The following is a 22,060-nucleotide window of genomic DNA, read 5'->3' on the forward strand; positions in this document are numbered from 1 at the left end:
CTGTACATATCAGTCGTTCAGATACCAAAACATGAAAGAATAAGGCCCATGTGTTCCCTTTAAAGTCTCTCCGTTATACTGAAGCTCGGTTGTAACATTCAACAAGCAGCTGCACTTTGCTGCTCTGTTTATCTGGAAAATGTCACTGATAGAGAGAGGTGGAGCGGTGGTGAGGGGAGTGGGGCTTTTATCTGTAATATGTCTCATGCAGAGTGTGTGTGTGTGCCTTTATTTTCTGTCACATTTTGATTAGTAAAATGTTTTCGATTGTGACTTCCAACAAATCTGTTAGTTCCATTTTATTTTTTTCTTCCAATATAAACAACATGATGTAACATTTATTTTGCACATTACGGCCCACTTAGAGTTAAAAAAGAGACCAGAAAGAAGTTAGGGTGGGGCTACCGGTGATTGACAGGTCTTTGTCTTGTTCAGTGTTTGGTGTCAGGAAAACAAACATGTCCTTGGCAACAAAATAATAAACAGGACCAGGGTATTGAAGTCCATGTTAACAAAGTATTTAAACATCTTGGATGCATCCTGTCAAACCAGTTAATGCATTGGTGCAGCATTTGCGAGCTCCTCTCATTGCCACTATGTTGTTATTATGTTTTATAACACTGAAATAATAACCATCTTAAAGATCATCAGGTCCTGAAGCGCTGGGGGACCTATTGGTTAGTAAGCCCATGTACAGAGGCAATAGTAGAAGCGGGTGGCTCAGGTTCTAATCTAACCTGTGGCTTCTTTCCTGCATGTCGTTCCCCACCCTCTCTTTCCTCGATTTCTGAATCTATCCACTGTCTCTACAATAAAGGCATAAAAAGCCCCAAAATAGGAACTTTATACTTACTGGGTTCTAATAACCCTTCACTAAGTTTAAGCTTTTTACTAAATGAATAAACTGAATAACAAATGGTTATATATAAATAATTGAACATTTCCAAACTATTTTTATGTCAAAGTAATTTAAAAAAGGTAATTTTATGATCTTATTCAGTAGATATTTCACCTTTCAGAATAAGCAGCATGGTCTATTTTCCTTTTATGTTTCAAGTTCTACGTCACCTCCATTAATAAAAGATGTCAAGACATTATTGTATCGTAGTTTTTAACAATACGTTTTAAGAAAACCATAGTTTGGTCCAAATATGGCTCCAGTAGTGTCCACAGCCTTATAATATAGATTTTTTTTTTTTTTATATAAGGCTCTGGTACGGTCTTTCGCCCCACAGGCAAAAAAAACCCAACTCACTACTGTCACACTTCCGGCTCCGGAGCTGCAGCCGGTTGTGGTGCGCATGCGTACTGTGGCAGTACTGCAGCAGCTGTCAGCAGAGTGCAGGAATGTGAGGACTGTCTCTCAGCTGTAAACTCTCTTTAAAGTAGACTAGGTGTTTCCGTGTCTGTCCGTAAAACTCTCAAAAATGTCTCCCGGACGATGAAGGACTGTCCGGCCCCCTGAGGACCCGGGTTGCTCGGCTCTCTGGTCGTCGTCATGGCCTCACTGACCGTCAGCTCGGCGGCTCGGAGCCTCGAGAAGCATCGGAAGTCCTTCTCGCCGGTCTTCTACCGGGCGGTGCGGGACCTGAAGCCGGTCTGGTTGCTGGAGGACATACGGACCATGGAGACTTTCTACCCAGACGAGGACGCTAGTCAGCGGACTTATACCCCTTCCGAGGCGCTGCTCTACGCGATAGTCCACGACCACCAGGCGTACGCCCAGTACCTGCTCAGCCGGTACACCCAGGAGGCGTTAGCGAAGCCCGGGGAGCGCTTCTGCTGCTGCCCGTCCTCCGCCCCGCACCTCTCCATGGCGGTCCGCTACGACAGGCGCTACATCCTCAGCCTCATCCTGCAGGAGAATCACCGGGTCCCTAGCACGCCCCCCTACACGGACCAAACGGGCTGCTTCCACATGGACGACGGGAGGACCCCTCTCCACCTGGCCTGTGAGCTCCAGCGGCCCGAGGCGGTGGTCATGCTGCTGGGGAGTGGAGCCTCCCCGCACGCCCGGGACCACAACGGCCTGACCCCGCTGGATGTGGTCTTGGACAAGCTCCGGGACTCGGCGGGGGGGAGCGGCGGGGACAGGCGGCAGTGTCTCGACAACCTGCTCCTGTTCATGCCCACAGGCCGCTTTAAGATGGAGGCAGTTCTGAGCAGGGAGCCTGACCGCTGGACCAAGGTGCTTGGGGAGAACACCTACAAGTACCTGTCCGGACGGAGCCCCGCCCCGCTGGTCCTCAGCGCCATGCAGACTGTCCTGAAGCAGCTGAGCCCCGCCAGCTTCCCGGACTGCCTGCACCAGCTGCCCATCCCTTCCTCCCTAAAACCGGCCGGCCTGCCTGTGAGCCAGCGGGACAGGCCGAGGCCGCTGTAGCACCAGGGGCATCATGATGCATGCTCTGTGTGGTCTGTTTTAGCATGATGTGTGTGAGTGTGTTTGAAGCGCCTGTGTGGCTATAAAGTAGTAACACTTGAATATAAAGCTGCACGAATAAACAATAACAGTCAGGGAACAAAAGAAAGAAACCTGTGAGTTTGATCTCACTGGCTGAGTGACCTGAGAAAAGAGGAATCAACAGCCATAATCTGTGACTCTGACACTAATTCAGGCATAAAGGATCAGTTTATATTTCTGACCTCATGTTACTAACAACATACTACTACTGCTGTTTAATGCACTGTGTTATCAGAGTACATACGGTCGCTCTGAAGGTCAACTGCAAAATCATTTCACAAAACGCCAAAATATTTAATAAAATGCCCAAATGTTGCACAATGAGTAAAACTTAAATCATGATATATCTTTGTGTTTCATGATTTGTTTTTTGCATAACTCATTATAATTGTGTGCTTACCAAAATGATTTAGAATTTTCTGTAATGTTTTTGCATTTTACGAAATTATTTTGTGCTTTATGAAATGTGTGGTAGCCTACATGAAATGTTTTTGTGTTTCATGTGAAAAAAGTTTTTCATTTCATGAAAGATTTTTGCATTTAGTGAAATACTTTTTGCTATCGTTGAAACAATTTGCACTTAGTGAAATGTTTATGCTGTTGACTTTCATGGCCACCATTGAGCAACACTGGTGACAGTCTACATGAACTATATCGATTTATTTATTTAGCTTGTATTTAACAGATTAGCGTCGAACAAACTGATTTTTTAAATCTTTTAAAATGCGACTTTGGATGCCGGATTGTTTTGAATAAACAGGAGTCCAAGTCATGATCTCATTTGTTTTTGTTTGGTTTTTATTTATTTATTTATTTATTTATTTTATTTATTTATTTATTTTTATGCCTTTATTGTAGAGATATTGTAGGAATCAGGGACAGAGAGAATGGGGAATGACATACGGGAAAAGAGCAATAGGTGGGATTTGGACCTGAGCTGCCTGCTTCTGGGACTACAGTCTCTGTACATGGGGTACGCAGCCTAACCACTCGACCACCTGCGCCCCACTTTTGTTTTTTTAATGCCATCGAGCATGTTTGTTTTCAACACTGAACAGCAAGTTATCCACAAAATTGAACAACAATGGGGCCAATCAACCTTATAGACGGACAGTGAAGCATAAATGTGTATTGTTGATTTGTAGTTAAAGGGTAATTCATGTTTTTTTTAATCTGGGCACTTTGTAAATCATATCTGCTTGAAATTTCAAATGAATAAAAGTTTAACAATTGCTCCAGTAGATTTCTTCCCCCTGCAGCAGTGAAACCAGCTGAAATACCAGCAATGTAATCCTTTTGTGTGAATATGCAAGGTCAGATTTCATGTATTCTTGTCTGACAATATTACAGAGAGCATCCCTATGAGATGGACCTTTTTGTTAAAGGTCACATGTTATGCAGACTTACCATGTTTTTCATAGACTAATATGTGATAAAGTCCATCCTCTCCGTCTTTTGCCTGCTCCACTTTTCAGAAAATGTGTGCTCAAACAGGCCGTTTGGAGATTTTCTCTTTGTGACATCACAAAGGGCAGTAACCCCTCCCCCAGGTGGGTGACACTCCCACAGCTAGGTGTTTGTTCTGCCCTCTGAGTCTGCCTTCTCACCGTAAACAATAGGACATGGAGCGAGAAAGACCAAGCCACCCAAGCCCTTCCAGTGAGGGGGCGTGGTCAGACTTTAAAAGACATCCCAATTCTTCACATTTGGTACAGAACACAGGTCTTGAAACCTTCTTCCCTTTTCACTAAACTGTAACCAAAAAACAGAGGTTTCAAACTATGTTCACTCCACTTCTGGCAAAATCAAATGTACTTGAAAACAGTTTCATCTGTACTCAGAAATCAAACACAGTTTTACATCAGACACTCAGCAGTCAGAATAAAAACACCACCGAGCAGCATTATTACAAACCACTCAAAAGTATAGAGATCACAGCTGTCAGAGATCCCTCCAGAAAATAAGCGTGTTCTTTTTGAGAAAATAGGAAATGAGTCAGCAAATGAGTTATGTTATTTATTATGTGAATACTGCAGTGAATTAAGTGTCATAACTGTTTTCTGAAGTGTGGAGGATTTTTCTTTTTTCAATTACAATACAATTCATTACAATATCTGTGTGTGCATAAAGTCTGGACACGCCCCTGGGCGCTTTGGAAAAGAGTCGACATTCAACATCAATAACAAAAATAGAACTTTGCAATTCCAGTATTTCCTGTATTGTGAAACATTCAGCTCACTTGTGATCTCTGAACTGGCTTACATTGGTTTAATCAAATCATCAGCAACAATGCTTTCAGTTTTTAGTCATGCATAAACTGTGACACCTGTGCTGCTGAGTTTTGCAAAAAGACTGAATGATATTTGTAAGTTGTGCCTAACGAGGTTGTGCCTTATTGATTAAACCAATAAATGGGTTCAGGCCACTGACCGTTTGGTTCAGAGAATGAGCTCCAGTGTCTTAACAAAATAATGAAAAACTAATTTGAATAAACATGAGGTACTTTGCCCTAATGAAAGGCTCTGTAAAGAAACCCCACTTCCCAATTATGGCTCTATGCCCTACTTATAATTTACATGACCTATACAGTGTCGGGCCGATCCCTAATATAATGGTAGGGGAAACACTGCTATACCATATAGCCTACGATGCCACTGCAGCCAAAACAGCATTGCCACCTTCAACACATCAGGCTCAGTACATGCAAGCTTCAGGTAGTGACCATGCTGATACTACCTTCCCTCCCACATGGCCCCTAATGACCACCACAACCTGAACACAAGTATTCCTGGTGCCAACATCACACACAAAAAAAGAACCGCAAAGAGAGCACAAGAGAAAATAGAAAGGCCGAAATGTTTGAGTTAGTGGAGTTAAAAACTAATCTGTTGTGGGCCGCTGGTGATGCAGTGGTTAGTGCGCGAGCCCCATGAATGGAGGCTGTAATCCTCCAAGCGGGCGGCTTGGAGAAGTTCAAATCCAGCCTGTGGCTCCTTTCCTGCTTGTCATTCCCCGCTCTATCCACTGTCCTATCCCTCCATTAAAGGCACAAAAAAATATTCTTTAAAAAAAATAAATTCATCTCATCTCTTGTTGATTTGTACTTTCAACTATGTTCTGCTTGTACAAGTGTTAAGTGAGGGATATATAACAAGTGTTGTTTTATATGACTCGAGGTCGAGATGAAGTCATTATCTTCTACGACCGAGTCAAAGCAGTGCTGATATTTAGAACAACACCTCGACCTTGAGTTGGATATTGCTTAACTTTATTTCTCTTTCAGTTTTCATGTCTTTCTGTAATTCTCCAGCAGAGGGCACTGTTGTCAAGCATTTATCAAAAATGTCCCTCAGCCTCTTCCTCCTCCTCCAGAAATATAAAACTGTTCACTGTTCATTCACAGCTAACCAGCAGCGTTCCCTATAGAAAGTTTTTCATTCAAACTTTAATTGACCTGAGTGAACATGATCTCTGACTGTTCTCATTTTCTTCTGAACTTATCACTTTGACTCATCTGTTTGCTATCAGCATCAATCTGGTTTCCTGAATCATCATCGCGTCACGTTTATCGATTGTGTTGACCTTTATTTGAACTTCTTAAAGATTGTTGAAGTCTGTAATGTTCACGTGCAACTTTTTTAATCATCAAAACTTGTGATTCAGCTCACACGTTCACATCAGTGAGGAGGCTGTATTTTAATTTGTAGATTTATTATCTGGGACTTTTGCCTTTTTTGGGTGGGTTAGTGGACAGAACAGGAAACCAGGGAGAAAGAGAGAGAGAGAGTCCATGACCATAAACCCGTGCGGCCTGCCCAATGTGTTATTATCCTTTTGGATTTAATGTAGCCTATGTGTTGTGTTAATTTCAACACCAGTTCTATTTTGACTTCCAGTATCCCCACTAACTATCCTTTCTATTCGGTTTTCCATCTGTGCACTTTTATACGCAATTATCTCATCATGTGTTGAAGCACTCAAATCCTTCACCCAAGAGAAAGTCGAACTTTTCAATTCAAACCTCAAGTACAAATAGTGCAAATCTACAACTAAGAACTCGTTTAATAGAAAGAATACAGACTAGAGACACAGGTAAAGGAGAAGATTCAGTGAAGCACAAGTCTTTCCAACAAAGTGACACAAGTTCTTTCCTTTCCTTGTTAATTGTTTAGCACCAATACACCAAGTCAAATTCCTTGTGTGTAAATGTACTTGGCAATAAACCCTGATTCTGATTCTGATTCTGATTGATTTGGTCAGTAGTATCGTGTGGGAAGAAACCGGGAGGGATGCACTAACAGCTTCTTGAGGGATCTAAAGAGTGTTTACAACAAAACATGGGGAATCTATTTTATTACAGTAAAGTAAATACTGAACTTATTTTTCTGCCTTTATTGTTCCACTGACTTGTTAAATATTTGAATGTTTAGTAGAGGAACTTGGGCCCCTACAAATTGAGAGACCCCTATCCAAGGTAGAACAAACCACAACCATATTTTTTCATAACTTGAACATGTCTAGATTATGAAACGGATGGTTGTATAAAAATATTTTACTGCAAAATCACTTTTTTGGGATGTTTTATGCATCTTACCAAAAAACGAAAATAGGTCAAATTAGGGCTTCTCCAAAAGGGACAACTCTAGCCTTATCACATGTATCTCTGGGAATCAGAATCAGAATTTCACCAAATTTGGACAGGATGTTCACAGATAGTTATTAGTTTCAATTATGCAAAGTTTTTATCAATACCATTTTCAATTTTTGAATTTTTCACACTTCAGACTGAGGGGGCTGCACGGACTGATGCCCTGACTAGTTGGAGGTCCGATGTCTTCTAAAAGAGTAGTGAACTGGCACTGGCCCTTTAGTTCCCTACAGACTGAACTACTGCTGATGTGTATCACTTTACAAAGACAGACTACTATACAAAAGTCAATGACCAAACCATCTCTGCAGTCATTAATTTATACTGATCAATTTTAACACTCTTTAATTTATGAGTCAGCAACTATATATCGTGCAGACTGTGTATTAAGTTGAACTGAAAGCCACATCAGTGTTAGGTTAAAATAGCTCCCTACACTATCAACTTAGCACAAACAAGCCTCAGAGAAATTGCAAATTAAAATGAGAGCTTCCAGATAAAAACATCCTGCATGAAATGTGATACCAGCTGACAGTAAAAGTTGTCGAAAAGTTGAGAAAAAGTATGTTTTTAGCACAGCTGACGACACATTGACCTACATTTTCCGCCTTCTGAGCTCAGCCACCATAGACAGGCTCTCAGCTCTGCCCTCACAATACCTGATTGATGATTTATTGCAAGAAAAAGATTTCCTGTTGGAAACTGGTTTATTGCACACTCTCTATCGAGCACCTCCCATATTCTTAGTGAGACTTTAAAAGTGTTTTTGCACAACCCTGAAGTGATTTTCCTCTCATGATGCAGAAGTGTGCAGTGTTTAGCAGCCTCCTCTCGGCCCTGATTCTGTTCACCTGCATCCCCACAGCTGTGCATGGATGTGACTTTGCTCAGCCTGCCTGTGGAGCTGCAGCTGATGGAGACGTGATCCTCGGCATCATGTTACCGTGTCATCAGAAAGTGACCGCTCTTCATGAACGGGTCAAACCTGAGCGCTTCCACTGCTCAGAGTGAGTATGACGTCCTTTCTTTTAAGTTTGTCAGTTGTTGTGGTTTTCTTGATGGATCATCTTTATTCATCGCTGACATTTTTACAATCCTCAATTTTCCACAAACAGAATAGTGTGCAATTCATGCAGCTGTGTTCGTAAAGATGTCTGTTTGAAAGTTCAGGATTGGATCTCTTTAAAGGCTTTATATGTGATTTTTCACACTTAAATGTAATAGAAATCAAGCATATCAAGAAAATAACTCTGTGAGTCATGACTGTCTACAATGGGTGTAACACCCGAGTCCCACTGTCTGTGATGTTTTCCGGGTTTTCCGAGTCATATTTTCAGTTTGTTTACATCGCCGGGATGGCCAGCTGACTCCTCCCCTCGCGAATAAAAGTTGTTTAATTGAGGGACTAGAGAAAAGAAGAATAACATACTGTACTCACTGCTTAACCGTGTTTCTAGATCACGCTCATTTCGGGTAAATTTACATGCAGTGTGAAGATACCAGCATAATAAAGATTGCTAGCATTAGCATGCTAACACAACAATGCACCGCAAGTTGTTTTGGTTTCATGCTGGTGCTCAAGGGCAACACCTGCTGGATTAAAAAAATCGCATATAAAGCCTTTAACAATAAAAACTTAAATCATAACATGCTCAAGGGTTTTATGGACTCTGTGTTTGGAGGCAGCATGTGAAATAATCTAATTTCAATCTCAATGTCAGTCCATGTTGTGTACCTGTGCTTGTTCTCATGCATGAGCAACCGTACTGTGTCAAAGCCCACCTCTTCAAACCGTGCCAGCGCTGAGGAAGTGTACGGAGCACTCATACTATTCAAACAAACTGGACTTTAGGGGTCAACATGATTGGGCAGAGTATATGACAAGTGTCAGTGCATTTTGTGTGTATTGCGTGAAGAGGATGACAGAAAATAGTGGCCGAAGCAATACGGTCTGCTGCCATAATGATAGTTACTACCTTCACATCAGAGCAATGTGTCATTGGATGTAGTACTACTACTGATACGTCAGACATCAGCTAAGCGTGGAAATTGAAATAGAGGGCTGGCGGGAAAAATCCAGGTGAATTCAGGGTAAAAAATGTGTCTGTTGCATTCACATATTCAGCTAGGTAAAAGGGTAAGGATAAAGTTTTGTGCATGTGTGAAGAAGAAAGTACTAAAACTTTTGGCTCTGGGGTCTGTTGATTGTCCAGGAACAGAGGTCCTGTTTTGTTACAGTGCGCCCCAAAGTAAGCTGTGGCTCAGTAGTGGAGTCCGATTGTTTTTCCAAAAAAGTTATTTCCAGAAGAAATTGTTGTATTTTTCCACTTGTAGTAAAGAATTTCTACTTTGTGCAACAGTTTGATCATATTCAATGATTCTCCGTCCTTGTTGATTTTCAGTTTCGATCTGGAGTCCTTCATTTTGTCTCTGGCCACCATCCATGAAATCGAGGAGATAAACGCAGCTGGTTTCCTCCCAGGAGTGCGTCTTGGATATTTGATGTGTGACACGTGTTCATACGCCAGCAAAGCTCTGCAGAGCGTGGAGCACATGCTCGCAGTCAACACCTCTCTGACTGTGAAGTGTGACTACACAAACTCCACACCGACAGTCAAAATTATTTTAGGAGGGTTGTACTCGGAGGTTTCCATCGCTGTGGCCAGACTGCTGAACGTCTTCATGGTCCCTCTCGTAAGTCACCAACTCTTCGTGCTCTTTTTTAAGCCACTAGATTGGAAGCTAAGAAAATCTCATGTTTTATTGCTTCTTAAAGTGAAACTTATAAAAATGTAGATACTTTTTTTGTGTGTAAACCTACAAATGTCGAACACTTTCTCATCCCAACACTTGCATGTCATAGTTCTATCAATCAATCAATCTTTATTTGTATAGTGGCAATTGATAACATATGTTATCTCAAGACACTTTACAAAAAGCAGGTATAATTTTTTATTTAATATTGAAAAGCACACCAGCTGTAGCATTTTAGACTAACTGAAGGGTCTTTAGAGACTTACCAGGGCAGCCTGATAAAAGACAATTTAACAATCCAACCTGAAGGTAACAAATGCAAACTTACATATAGTTTTTCTGCATTTTTATGCCACAGGATCTGCCTGATTTTAGGTATTACAAAGGTGAAAATAGGCCGTCCTTGAAATGTGTTTTATATGAGAGTTAAAGGATTTTATCAAATAGAACTCCTAGATTCCTAACAGTGGTGCTAGATGCCAGGCTGATGCCATTGAAGACAATTATATCATTAGAAAAAGTCTCTCTGAGGTTTTTAGGGCCAAGCACAATAACTTCAGTCTTGTCTGAGTTAAGCAGCAAATGATTTCTGGTCAAACAGGTCCTAATGTCCTTAAGGCACGTTTCTACTTTACATAACTGATTGGTGCCATCAGGCTTCATTGATACGTATAGCTGAGTATCATATGCATAATAATGAATATTTATGGAGTGTTTCCTTATAATATTACCCAGAGGAGGCATAATGTAAAGAGAATCGGTCCAAGCACTGAACCTTGTGGCACTCCATGGCTAACTTTGGTGTTCCTAGAGGACAACATGTACAAACTGAGATCGATCTGATAAGTAGGATTTAAACCAATGTAAAGCAGTCCCTGTAATTCCAAGTAATTGTTCTAGTCTCCGTAATTGGATGTGTTGGTCACATCACAAGTGATGGTTTAATTTTTGAGGAAGCAACGCATCGCCTGCGCGCCTGACCACACCTAATTTTAAGACCAGCAGACGTCTCGATGCAAAGAGGGCAGAAATCTGCATTCATGTGCTCATCGGATGGTCCAAGTTTCTGAGTCGGGAAGTCATTCTTCCGACTTTAGTGTGTTCAGGTGCTTTCAGTTCAGAAAGTTATACTGCTGTGACAACAACAAACAGGGTGGAATGTCATTGTTACAAGTTTGATTCAGGCAAAGTAAAGTAAATGTCCAATACATTAATTTATTCAGAAGTATCTTGACATACATTTTCTAGCTTTTCAATATGTTTCTTGTTCTATTTTATGTCTTTATCAGCTGAGCGGCACATCGTCTTCACCTGAACTGAGCGATAAGACTCGATATCCAGTCTTCATGCGCACTATTCCCAGTGACATACATCAGACCAAAGCTCTGGCCAAAATGATGCTTTACTTCGACTGGAACTGGGTCGGCGTTGTGTACGGGGACGATGATTACGGCAGAGCAGCTTTCCAGAGCTTCTTTTGGGACGCTGAGGAGAACGGTGTGTGTTTGGCCTTCCAGGAAGTGCTGCCTCATTACCTGGATCATTCAGAGAGAGAGCACCGTATCAGGCAGATCGCCCTGCAGATCCGCTCCTCCAGTGCACAGGTGGTTGTGCTCATCCTCAGAGCAGAGTTGGTGAATGCCATCTTTCAGGAAATGATAAGGACTAACACCTCACGGACCTGGGTTGCCAGTGACTCCTGGTCCAGTAGTTGGTCTCTTGCTCAAATGGACGGCATCAACACAATCGGTGACATTCTTGGCTTCACCTTCATTGCAGGAAAGAGTGAATTATTTGATAATTATCTCAAGAATCTTGCAGCAACCCCAGGAGGACACAACCTCTTCATAGAAAAATACAAACACATCCGATTCAACTGCACCCCCGAATGTTTCTCTAACACGCCTCCGCCTTACTGCCCATCCAATGACCTCCTGAAGATAAAATCTGGTGATGCATGCAACATCACACATCCCCAAGAGCAACATGATGACTATCTTGTCAAGTCTCTGGATACAAGTAAGGCCTTCCCTCACAGAATAGCAGTGTGGGCTGTAGCTAATGCTCTCAAAAAGCTACTGAAGTGCAACAATTCTTCATGTTCGGGAGAGATTAACTTCCCACCGTGGAAGGTAAGAATGGATAGCTACAAATGTGGGGTTAAATCAACCTGACATTAGAATCACCATGAAGAAAAGTTTGGGGGAAATGTCTTCAGTGTTTACAAAGAGACGGATGAATATCCTGTCCCTTGTTTTGCAGCTTCTCCAAGAACTGAAGAACATAGAGTTCCAACTAGAGGACCAGATTTTCTCCTTTGATGAAAACGGTGATTTTGTGAATGGTTATGATCTCGTAATGTGGGAGGAGGGCAGCCAGCACAGAAGATTAAGAAGGATTGGGAAATACCACATCTCTAATGGACAAATAGAACTCCTCGTGAAACATTTTAACTGGATTTCAACAGTCAACAACACGGTAAGACTGCAGAGCTCACAGACTCCTCTCAGGATGCAGATATGATTGCTACAGTATCAGTGTAGTTACTGTTCAGCATCGCAACACTCAATCAAAAATAACAGGTTTGAGCTGCGATACTCCACGGCTCCTGAGCCACATGCGGCTCTTTAGTGACTAGCTGTGGCTCTTTAAGGTCCTACTTGAAAAAAATACCAAAAGAATATCTGAAAAGGGAAACAGTGTCTCACATAGAAGATACTCTGGTGGGCCGCCCAGGTATTCACACCTCAAAGTGTAATTGCTGACCATATTTAAAGGGAGGGAGTCAGAGAGAAATCAGTTTTACGTCCTTACAGTAAATGCAAACGAATGATTTTATATTTTTCTGCAGCCGCTTGCTTCCATCACTGTCTGGTAGTTTATGATGAAGTTGTGATACGCGCCATTAGCTACACACATTGCATCATCTGGTGTGATAACGGAATATAAAGAGAATCCTTTCAAAACCTGTGTAATTTCATTTGAGTATACTGCTAATGAATTATTATTATTATTATTATATTATAAGTAATGCAGAAACACAGAAAAATCAAGATTTGTAATATAGCGGGCCAGGACAAGACGCTGTAAGAGAAGAGGTGCAAGTGTGTAAGAGTAGCAAAAATATTTTGACAGGATTGAGAGCGTGCAAAAACAATTTAGATAATTATCAGTATGTTTTTTATCTTAGTCCTTAAAACGTTTTATTGCTGAACCATCATCTGCTGAATCCTGATCTCCCCCCTAACGCCTGAGCACTGAACCCTCACAGACTGTAATGGATCATATACTGTTAAATAATAAGAAAAAATTCCACCTCCAGTGTGTTTGAATTTCTTTCATTACTGTGTTTATTTATTTAAAAAAACTATCCAAAGTAAGACAAAACAATAAATCAATCATAAAATAAGTCTTAAAGGACCAATATGTAAGATATCTACTGAATGAAATCATATTATGACCTTACTATATGAATATTAAGGAAACATGCTATGTTGAAGTGCTGGCTTCTCTGATAACAATGCAGCAGCCAGTATGTCCTCCTTCTAACTTTAGATTCTGGTCCTGAATGCTCTGGATTTGTTTGGACCAGAGAAGGTAGACGGGTAAGGTTGTTTTGGACGCCTCTCAATTTGCCAGGAAAACCGCAAACCAACAGGTGTTGCGGCGATGGAAGCGGGCAAGAGAACTGGTTCAGATAGAAGTGATTGAACCCGACCTAAAAAGTCTCTGCATGTTTCTAATAAGCTCCACAAGCAGAAACGTGATCAAACTACGATATACAGTATATTGATGAATCTCTCTTTAGAAAAATAGAGAGGTAAGAATGCAGAAAGGTTTCAAGAGAGCCAGAGTTACATATTGCTCCTTTGACCTTGTGAACATATGACTGAACAACATAAACATCTCTTCAAATGTGCAATAAATAACCACACCTGTTGGTCATTTAGATCCCAAATAATGTAAAATATTGGACCTGGTGTGAAGCTACAAAAATAGTATTAAAATTAATCTTTACCAAGAAGATGGTAGTAAAAAGGTTTGTAGCTGAGATATCTAAACTGCACCAGAGTGTTTGTCATTTAATAACAGGACTAAACTTTGTTTTGGCGGCTACTGTTAATGAAAGAGAAGATTTAGAAGACGGATGTTAGAAATATGGTCTTGTAGAAGGTTAATCCCTTACATCGTTTCCAGGAGGAGTTGTACGTGTGAACGCAGAAAGCCACATTTTTTTACCTCAGGAAACCCCCCCACACACACACCCCCTCCCGTCTGACAGGGATAGTCTCCCGCTGTGCGGTGCATGTGTGAACAGCCAGGTTAGGAGAATATCCAGTGCAGTCCTCCTGAAATGATCTAGATATTTTCAGGACTGCATGTGTGAAAACGGCTCAAGTTCAGTCAAACAAATGCTACCTTTAATAAACTCTGTACAAACCGGTCATGTAATGTTAATTCTCTTGTCCTTCTCTCTCAGACTCCTCGTTCCAGATGCTCCGAGCGCTGTGCTCCTGGTTCAGTAAAGAAGATCTTGAACGTATCCTGCTGTTATAACTGCACCCTGTGTGTGGAGGGGACTTACTCTGATGACTGGGGTATGCATGTCTCATATGTTGACTCGATTTTGTATTTTAGTCTCAAATATAAACCCACTAGGGCAGCAGTTAAATGCATGGGTCCTTGTGCCAAGAAGCACCTAACCCAACTACATATTGCTGAAAGTCGGATATAATTCATTAAAAAAAAACTTCATGTATTTAACTTACCATACTTCTATTGTTTTTTTTTTAGCCACTGCGTCTTTGTTTTTAACCCTTAGAACAATATGTCACCAGACTTTCCTCCTGGATTATTGAAATTGAATCTTAACTTGGCTTTTTTCTTCATCTCCAACAGATCTTCATGTGTGCAAAAAGTGTCCCAATGGAACTTGGTCTCTGAAGGGTTGGACTGAGTGCGGGCCGAGATGGGAGTCCTTCCTGCGTTGGAGAGATCCTCGTCCCATCAGCATGCTTGCGGCCGCAGTCTTTGGGATCCTGCTCCTGTTTGTTGTCTTTGTTATTTTCTTGGTGCACAGAGACTCCGCTCCGATGAAAAAAGCCGAGGTGAGACTGTCCTGTGTGATGATGGCGGGTCTGGGGGTCAGCTTTGCAAGCGTGATATGCTTAATGGGCAGGCCGAGCGTGCACCTCTGCCAGGCCCGTCAGGTGATGTATGCAATGGGCTTCACCCTGTGTGTGTCCTGCATCCTGGTCAAAGCCTACCGCACCTTCCTGGCTTTCCTTCCCTTCAGTCAGATCACACACAGGCGGCTGCACAAACTCTACAAGCCGCCTGTGATCATCCTCGTCTTAACGTCTCTGCAGGGGGTCATCTGTCTCCTCTGGCTGCTGTTTGACTCTCCTGATATCGATGACACACCTCCATCCCCACAGAGCATGGTGAGGTTAATCCAGTGCAGTGAAGGAGCCACATTCATCGGCTTTGGCGTGATGCTAGGCTACATCGCTCTGCTCGCGTTGGTTTGCTTCCTCCTGGCCTTCAAAGGCAGGAAAGTCCCTCAGGAGTTCAGTGAAACCGGCTACATCATCTTCAGCATGCTCATGTATCTGTTCGTCTGGGTGTGTTTCATCCCGGTCTACATCACCCACGATGAGAAGAGGACCCCTGCGCAGGCCTCAGCCATTCTGGTGTCGACCTATGGCATCATCTTCTGCCATTTTGTACCCAGGTGCTACAGAGCTCTTCGGGGGCCAGAGACAGATGTGTTTGAGAGGATTCTGAGGAGATGTGGGCTCGCCAAATGTCCAAACCTCGAGTCAGACACTGAGATAAACATAGATATCCAGGCACGGAACACAGCATTTAAAAGATACGACAGGTTTTCTGTAACAAGTACAACAACCATACTGAGCAGCTTAGAAACACAGAATCCGTCTGATTCTGAAGTGGTCGTAAAGACAGTTTTTGACAAAAAGATTCATCCCTTTTCTCGAGAAACAAATGCGATCAGGAGACGCAGAAGTATATCTTTCTAAAAAATCTGTTTTAAAGTGTTCTGTGTATTTATCATATCTTTACTAAGTCATGCTGTGCTGCATTTTATGTGAAGTTAATGTTTTTTTCTAAAAGTAGAAGAGTGACAATGACTCATTTGTATTGTATACAAAGACGAGTGCATTAAACCAAATGATCTTTGACTTTTGATTCATTTTTACCACAAGCCAGCAGCTTTAGCAGAGTAGATCTAATAGATCAGTAAAGCTTTAGATTAGATCTAAAGCAAATCAATTGTGACAAAATGTGCTTCTCAACTTCTCCTGTTTTATTTTAAAGCGATGTGAACATTTAAAAATATTTCAAATAATGAACGTGTTACAAAAGTCTATAGGACTATGAAAGTGTCCCAAAAAATGTGTCAAAAAAAAGTTGTTGTTTTGGGACTTTTGCCTTTTTTTCGAGAGGACAGTTGATAGATGATAGAGTAGGTATTCAAGGAGAGAGAGAGTGGGGGATAATGTGGGAAATGAGCCTTCACAGGCCGCCTGCTTGGTAAACTATTGCCTCTGTACATGCTGCATGTAAATAAACCACTAGGCCATCTGCGCCCTGATTATTAATGATTACAAACTCATTTTAAAGCTGTGTTTGTAAATGATCAATAAAAAATATATGGACGTCGTATAGAACCAAGTTTAAGTCAGTAATAATGAAATATATCAGTCTGTTATCAATCAAGAGAATCAGCTCTACTGGCCAACATGAACACACAAATGCACAGGAACAGTCCAGGAATAAGGAGTGCAAAGGATGATAGAATAAATATAACACTGCTGAAACCAGATTGTTTTTATACACGAGTGGAGTCAAAGAATAAAATGTGTTGATGTTTGGATCTATGGGTTTTTGTCTCGCTAATGTTCAGTCTATGTTGTTGTTTGGTCATTACTTGCTGTTTGGTTTTTGCTCGTCATTGTGGTTAAATGTCATTTTGTGTACGTATGAACCACCAACCTGCCAAAGGACTACAAATAAGCCTATGACTACAATCCCGCATATGAGATGAGATAAGATACTTTATTGTCTGTATTTTCATGTGTATGTTCATTAATGTGCACTGTCTTTATTTTAAATAAATAAATATATTGCTCAATCAATTCACAAAAAGTTCAGTTTATATACAATAAATGATATATATTCAGACACCCATACATGCATATATGTACATTAATTCAAACACATATCCATGTACACACACACATACATCATGCATGCATATAAATCCATACACACCTATTTAAATAACTATAATCAAAACGAGACACCTGAACCAGTGTCTACTACATAACTGGTAAAGCAAGATGATTTCATTCTGAGAGGTGTCAAGTCAGATGTCAAGATTTCTTTAGAACAGCTCAGAGAGTATTTATTCCTGCAGTTACATCTCTCCTGCACTGCACCATCAAGGTCTCCTCAGTAATATTCCTAAAGCTTCTTTGTAAGCTACTCGCAGATTCTAAGCAGTGGACAAAGCACATTTATGTTACACAACTTTTTTTTTTTTTTTTGTAAATGGTCTTGAACTTTTCTAGTCTTCTGACCACTCAAAGCACTTTCACACAGCAGGTCACACCTAAACATTCACACCCTGATGACAGAGGCTGCTACTGTATGTAAAGTGTCCATCCCATTCATACACATTGACACAACGCTGACTAAGCAGTGGGAGCAACTTGGGGTTTAGCTTCTTGCCCAAGGACACTTTGACATGTAACAGCAGGAGCTGGGGATTGAACACCCAACCTTCTGGTTAAGTAACCAATTTTACCACTGAGTCACAGCCACAAGTTTGTCTGTTTTTTTCTCCTGTTGCACTAATGTCTTGGATAAAAAGCATTTGAACGTCTTGTACATGTGGCCAGTGGGCAGTAAAGTTACTCATCTTATCTCATTAGAAGAGATTACTTTCTATCTGGTTATAAAGTCCCCATTTGTTACACCCGACCATAATGGGGCTAACAACAAACCCACAAATTGTCCCAATAAAACACATCGTACACCTTACAAAAGTTAAGACCAAGGGATTTATTATTATCATACAAACTAAATGATCAAACAAAGATCAACTCAGAAACTAATGTGAATAAACACACGATCCCTGACTGAGAGGCCGAGCAGTCCCAAATCAAAAAGCCTCTCTTCCTGAAGACAGCACTGGGCTTTTAAGCTCTGAGGCCAGGTGCTCCTGCTCCTGATCAGTAGCTTCACGTGGACAGAGCTGAAGACAACAGGAAGTGAAGAAGAGACAAACAGCATAGGGAACATACAGCCATAACAGAAAATAAAACGAGAAGAAAACATACAAGAGCACATCTAATCACATTGATCACTTTCTTGAAAATCCCCTCAGGCTGGGACACATATTACATTAATGAGATTACCACTTTTACAGAGTCAAAGTAACAGAAGGGAATGTAAAAAAACTGAAGCAGCGACCTGCTTTATTTAAACTGTTTACATTTTCTGTGTCCACAGAAGCCTGTGAGAAAATAAACAGCTCCTGACATGATGTCCTCGCAGCAGCTTCAGAGGATTATAATCATTTTCTTGTTAAAGAAGCCGGAGAGAAGAAGCTCAAAGAGTAACCAGCTGAGAATAGCCCGGCCTCTTTCTAAAACTGGTACACTAAGCTCAGCCAATTCTGCAGATCCGAGCTATAAAAACACTCGTCACACTGACCAACCAGGAGCTCAAACACAGTCAACAACTTAATCTCACTGATGAGAAAACACTTCCCACCATCTGAATCAGAGTTTTTTTTTAACAAACTCTGATGTGTGATTGTCAGTTTGAGAGGAAACTGTTGAATACTTCCTGGTTTAAGAAGCAGATATTCAGGTTGTTCCTCTCTTCGTGATGTCACATTTTTTATGTAAACAGTCAAAGTCACAGAGCAGCTTTTGTCTCTGACAGAATCGTTGTTTGTGTGTTCAGATGGATGAACCCGAGGAGAGATTACATCAGGTGTGATGCAGGACTTATCTCCGTCTCAGTTTAACGCACGTGTGAGCTCACCCACTTCACTTTTGTACGAAAGTTTATTTATTTAAGAATGTGGGGCAGCACAGGTCATTGACACAATCTGCAGGGTGTTTGTTTATATCAAAATAAAGAGATAATCACATCCTCCTGTTGGCACTCTGCTGTCACTGAGGAGGGATTTTTACTGGAAACACTTTTCTTAACTGTGAGATTTGGAGTCAGAACTCAGGACATAAATATTATTTTTGTTACTCTGAAGTAATGAATTAATTCAGAAAAGAAAAGAAAAAGGGAAACGTGTCTGTCCTATGCTCCTTGTAAAAATGGACTTTAATTGAAGTAAATCAAATGAGTTCTTCCAGAGAAGTCATTTTTCTTTCATTAGGAGATCGCTGGGAGGGTCCTACATGAAAACACAAGTCAACGTGGAAGTTTTATTTTGGACCACATCATATCTTTTATTAAATGTAATTGTAGGCACTTAAAAATTAAAAAGAGACTATGAGGGAATACAGTCATATCAAAGCATTAGTAATCAAATCAAACAGTAACATGTGACTGTGAATGTCAATAAGTCATGACAGTCTGCACTGCTTAGTTTGAAAAGGTTTGGCTCCAGCCCCAGCTCTTCATCACTTTATCTTCTTCATGTTTTCTGTCTTGTCAAGTAAAAGACAAAAAAATAGTGAAAGAAAACATTCAAGTACCTTAAATTACTCCTAAAGAGCGCCAAAGTAAAGACAGCCTGTGAATGACGTCCAGCAGATTACTCTCCTTCTGCTCTGAAGCCCAGCAGCTCGCCCTTTTCCTGAAACGGTGACACACCTGGGCGTGGGTGGCAGAGATTACAGAGTCATTCAGACTCACAGCCCGGCTCGGGCATCTGTCGAAAACTCTGCCATGCTGGAATTATCCAAAAGACATCCACAACCATACAGGATGGCACATTATACCATGAAACTTAATGGTTAATGAATGATAATGATTGTAAGAGATGCCAAGTGGCCGGTCTTGTGTGAAACTCTGTAAAGTGTCAGTGATGCTTTTGCTGCTGTCTGACATTTTTAAAGTTTTACTTTGAGGCTAAAATGAGCTTTATTAATCTGAGGCAGCAGTGAAGGAACATTCACTAAAGCAGACAATTCACAAATCTTAACTGATTTAAAAAACGTGGGAGACCACAGCCAATGGGACAGTTTAAACATTATAATCCTCTGAACGCACACACTAGACGATTTGGCCAGACTGCAAGACTAAACACCTGCCATTTAGTCACGATTTCACAGTGGCAATTCCACAGATATGAGATCTCACAGAAACCTGCGTGATAAAATGTGACTTCAGAAGAAAAACAAATATGAAAGACAATCCACATCATCAGCTGCCTGTCCTGGCATGCGTTCTGTTTTACAGATCTTCCACTTGGCTCGGGGCACAGTTGTTTTTATGTCTGCTGCCATATTAAATAAACGGTTGCAAAACATGTAATTCTTAAGCTAGACACTTCTCCTGGATGTTGTAGCAACATAGCAGCTTGTCCAGAATATTTTTTTTTGTAACTACGATCTTGAGTAAACTAACAAATGTTCAGTCTGACCAAGACGTCTGTTACGCCTTCATGTTTTAACCTTAGACTCCAGGTACACCAGGTTTTAAAATATTCGTTTAGTGATCCGAGCACAATTGACAGCCTTAAATTTGTCTGTGTTTGCACTTTAATTAGAAACTCCAGTCTGCTATGTTGTCCACTTAATTCAAAGAAACACTGCAGAGCAGTAGAGAAACACCAGGCTTCATGATCAAAGTTTTATATCATCACTTCAGTCCATAATAATCATCATGTTACTAACGCTGCCTTTGTGCAAATGAGTGCAGAACTTCCCTCTCTGTGTCAGGATCCTGCATCATTGTTTGTTAATGGTTTAATGTTTTTTAAGAAAGAATGTGAAACTTTTTGACCCAGTAGATATCACCCTTGAGCACCAGCATGACATCAAAACAAATTGCTGTTTGGCCACCCTGAAGCCTCGGCTCTCCTCCAGCGACACACCTCCAGCCCCTCTGCACTGTTCAAGCAGAGAAGTTTAGAGAAGTGGCTGACAAAATTATCCTTTGCTCGAGCTGCTATTGTCGGTGACCTGCATTATTGTGTTAGCGGGCTAATGTTAGCGGGCTAATGTTAGCGCTATTTAGTTAGCTTGCAGCTTCACATTGAATGTAAATTTCCACAGAATGACTGTGATCCCATAACAATGACACTTGACATTCAAACAAGCAGTGATTAGACTATGTTAATTATTTGAGATGTATGTTGAAGTGTGAACGATTGTACTTCCTGTTACCAAGTAGCCATGTTCACACCTGGTCTACATGACCCCCATGGGTTTAAGTGGAGTTTATTCAGGAACTGTGTATATGCTTTATTTTTTATTTGGCAGTGTTATAAACGAAGGTGTTATAAAAGATCTTTAAAGCTTGAGTTACTGACATAAAGCTTATTTGTAGCCAAAGAAGTATCATTAGTTGAATTGAAAATACCTATTTTTACATAAAAGGGATTTAAATATAAATAGATATTGTAAAGTCTTTAAAGGATCCTGTCATCCAATCAAGTAGTCAGTGTGCAGGTGTGGCCTGTTTTAGAGGCTGGATTAATACGAATAGGAAAACTGTTTTGTTGATAATTAAGTTTAGACAAATACAATTTTAGATTGATATTGTTACAAGTAAAAGTAAAAGGTGGTGATGAAATTTGGTCAAATCTTTTTAAGATGTTAGGACGAATGCAAAACTGTCATAATGACATGATGGTATGTCAGCAAAACTGGAGAGAAGAGTGTTGTACGTGAGAAAAGAGTAGAGATCATTATCTTAAACTCTCTCTGTGTGTGCGTGTGTGCGTGTGTGCATGTGTGCGTGTGTGTGTGTGTGTGCGTGTGTGTGCGTGTGTGTGTGAGGAGAGAAAGAGAGAGAGAGAGCAATCTTCCAGGTGAATCTGGGCATTTCACAAACAGCACAGTGGATGACAGTAAAAGCACCACCTGACCAACTTGGCCCTGATTAACCTAATGAGCTTAAAGTCTTACATCTAAATGCCTTCGTGTGTGTGTGTGTGTGTGTGTGTGTATGCTGATACCCTTAACCATCTG

The 22,060-nt window shown here is 41.0% G+C and overlaps 2 protein-coding genes across 2 annotated transcripts; both read left to right on the top strand.

Moving 5' to 3' along the window:
• Positions 1-1,248: 1,248 nt before the first annotated feature.
• zgc:112001 (uncharacterized protein LOC550384 homolog) lies at positions 1,249-3,237 on the top strand. Its single transcript, XM_020631529.3, has one exon. It carries the CDS (start codon positions 1,499-1,501, stop codon positions 2,381-2,383), a length of 885 nt encoding a protein of 294 aa, XP_020487185.2. The 5' UTR covers positions 1,249-1,498; the 3' UTR covers positions 2,384-3,237.
• Positions 3,238-7,541: 4,304 nt separating this feature from the next.
• Positions 7,542-17,119, top strand: olfcb1 (olfactory receptor C family, b1). Its single transcript, XM_065964128.1, has 6 exons — positions 7,542-8,119; positions 9,515-9,806; positions 11,156-12,025; positions 12,060-12,344; positions 14,347-14,464; positions 14,766-17,119. Exons 1-6 carry the CDS (start codon positions 7,908-7,910, stop codon positions 15,905-15,907), a joined length of 2,919 nt encoding a protein of 972 aa, XP_065820200.1. The 5' UTR covers positions 7,542-7,907; the 3' UTR covers positions 15,908-17,119.
• Positions 17,120-22,060: the final 4,941 nt, after the last annotated feature.

The sequence above is a fragment of the Labrus bergylta genome, chromosome 15 (genome assembly GCF_963930695.1).
Source record: "Labrus bergylta chromosome 15, fLabBer1.1, whole genome shotgun sequence".
NCBI classification, from domain to species: Eukaryota; Metazoa; Chordata; class Actinopteri; order Labriformes; family Labridae; genus Labrus; species Labrus bergylta.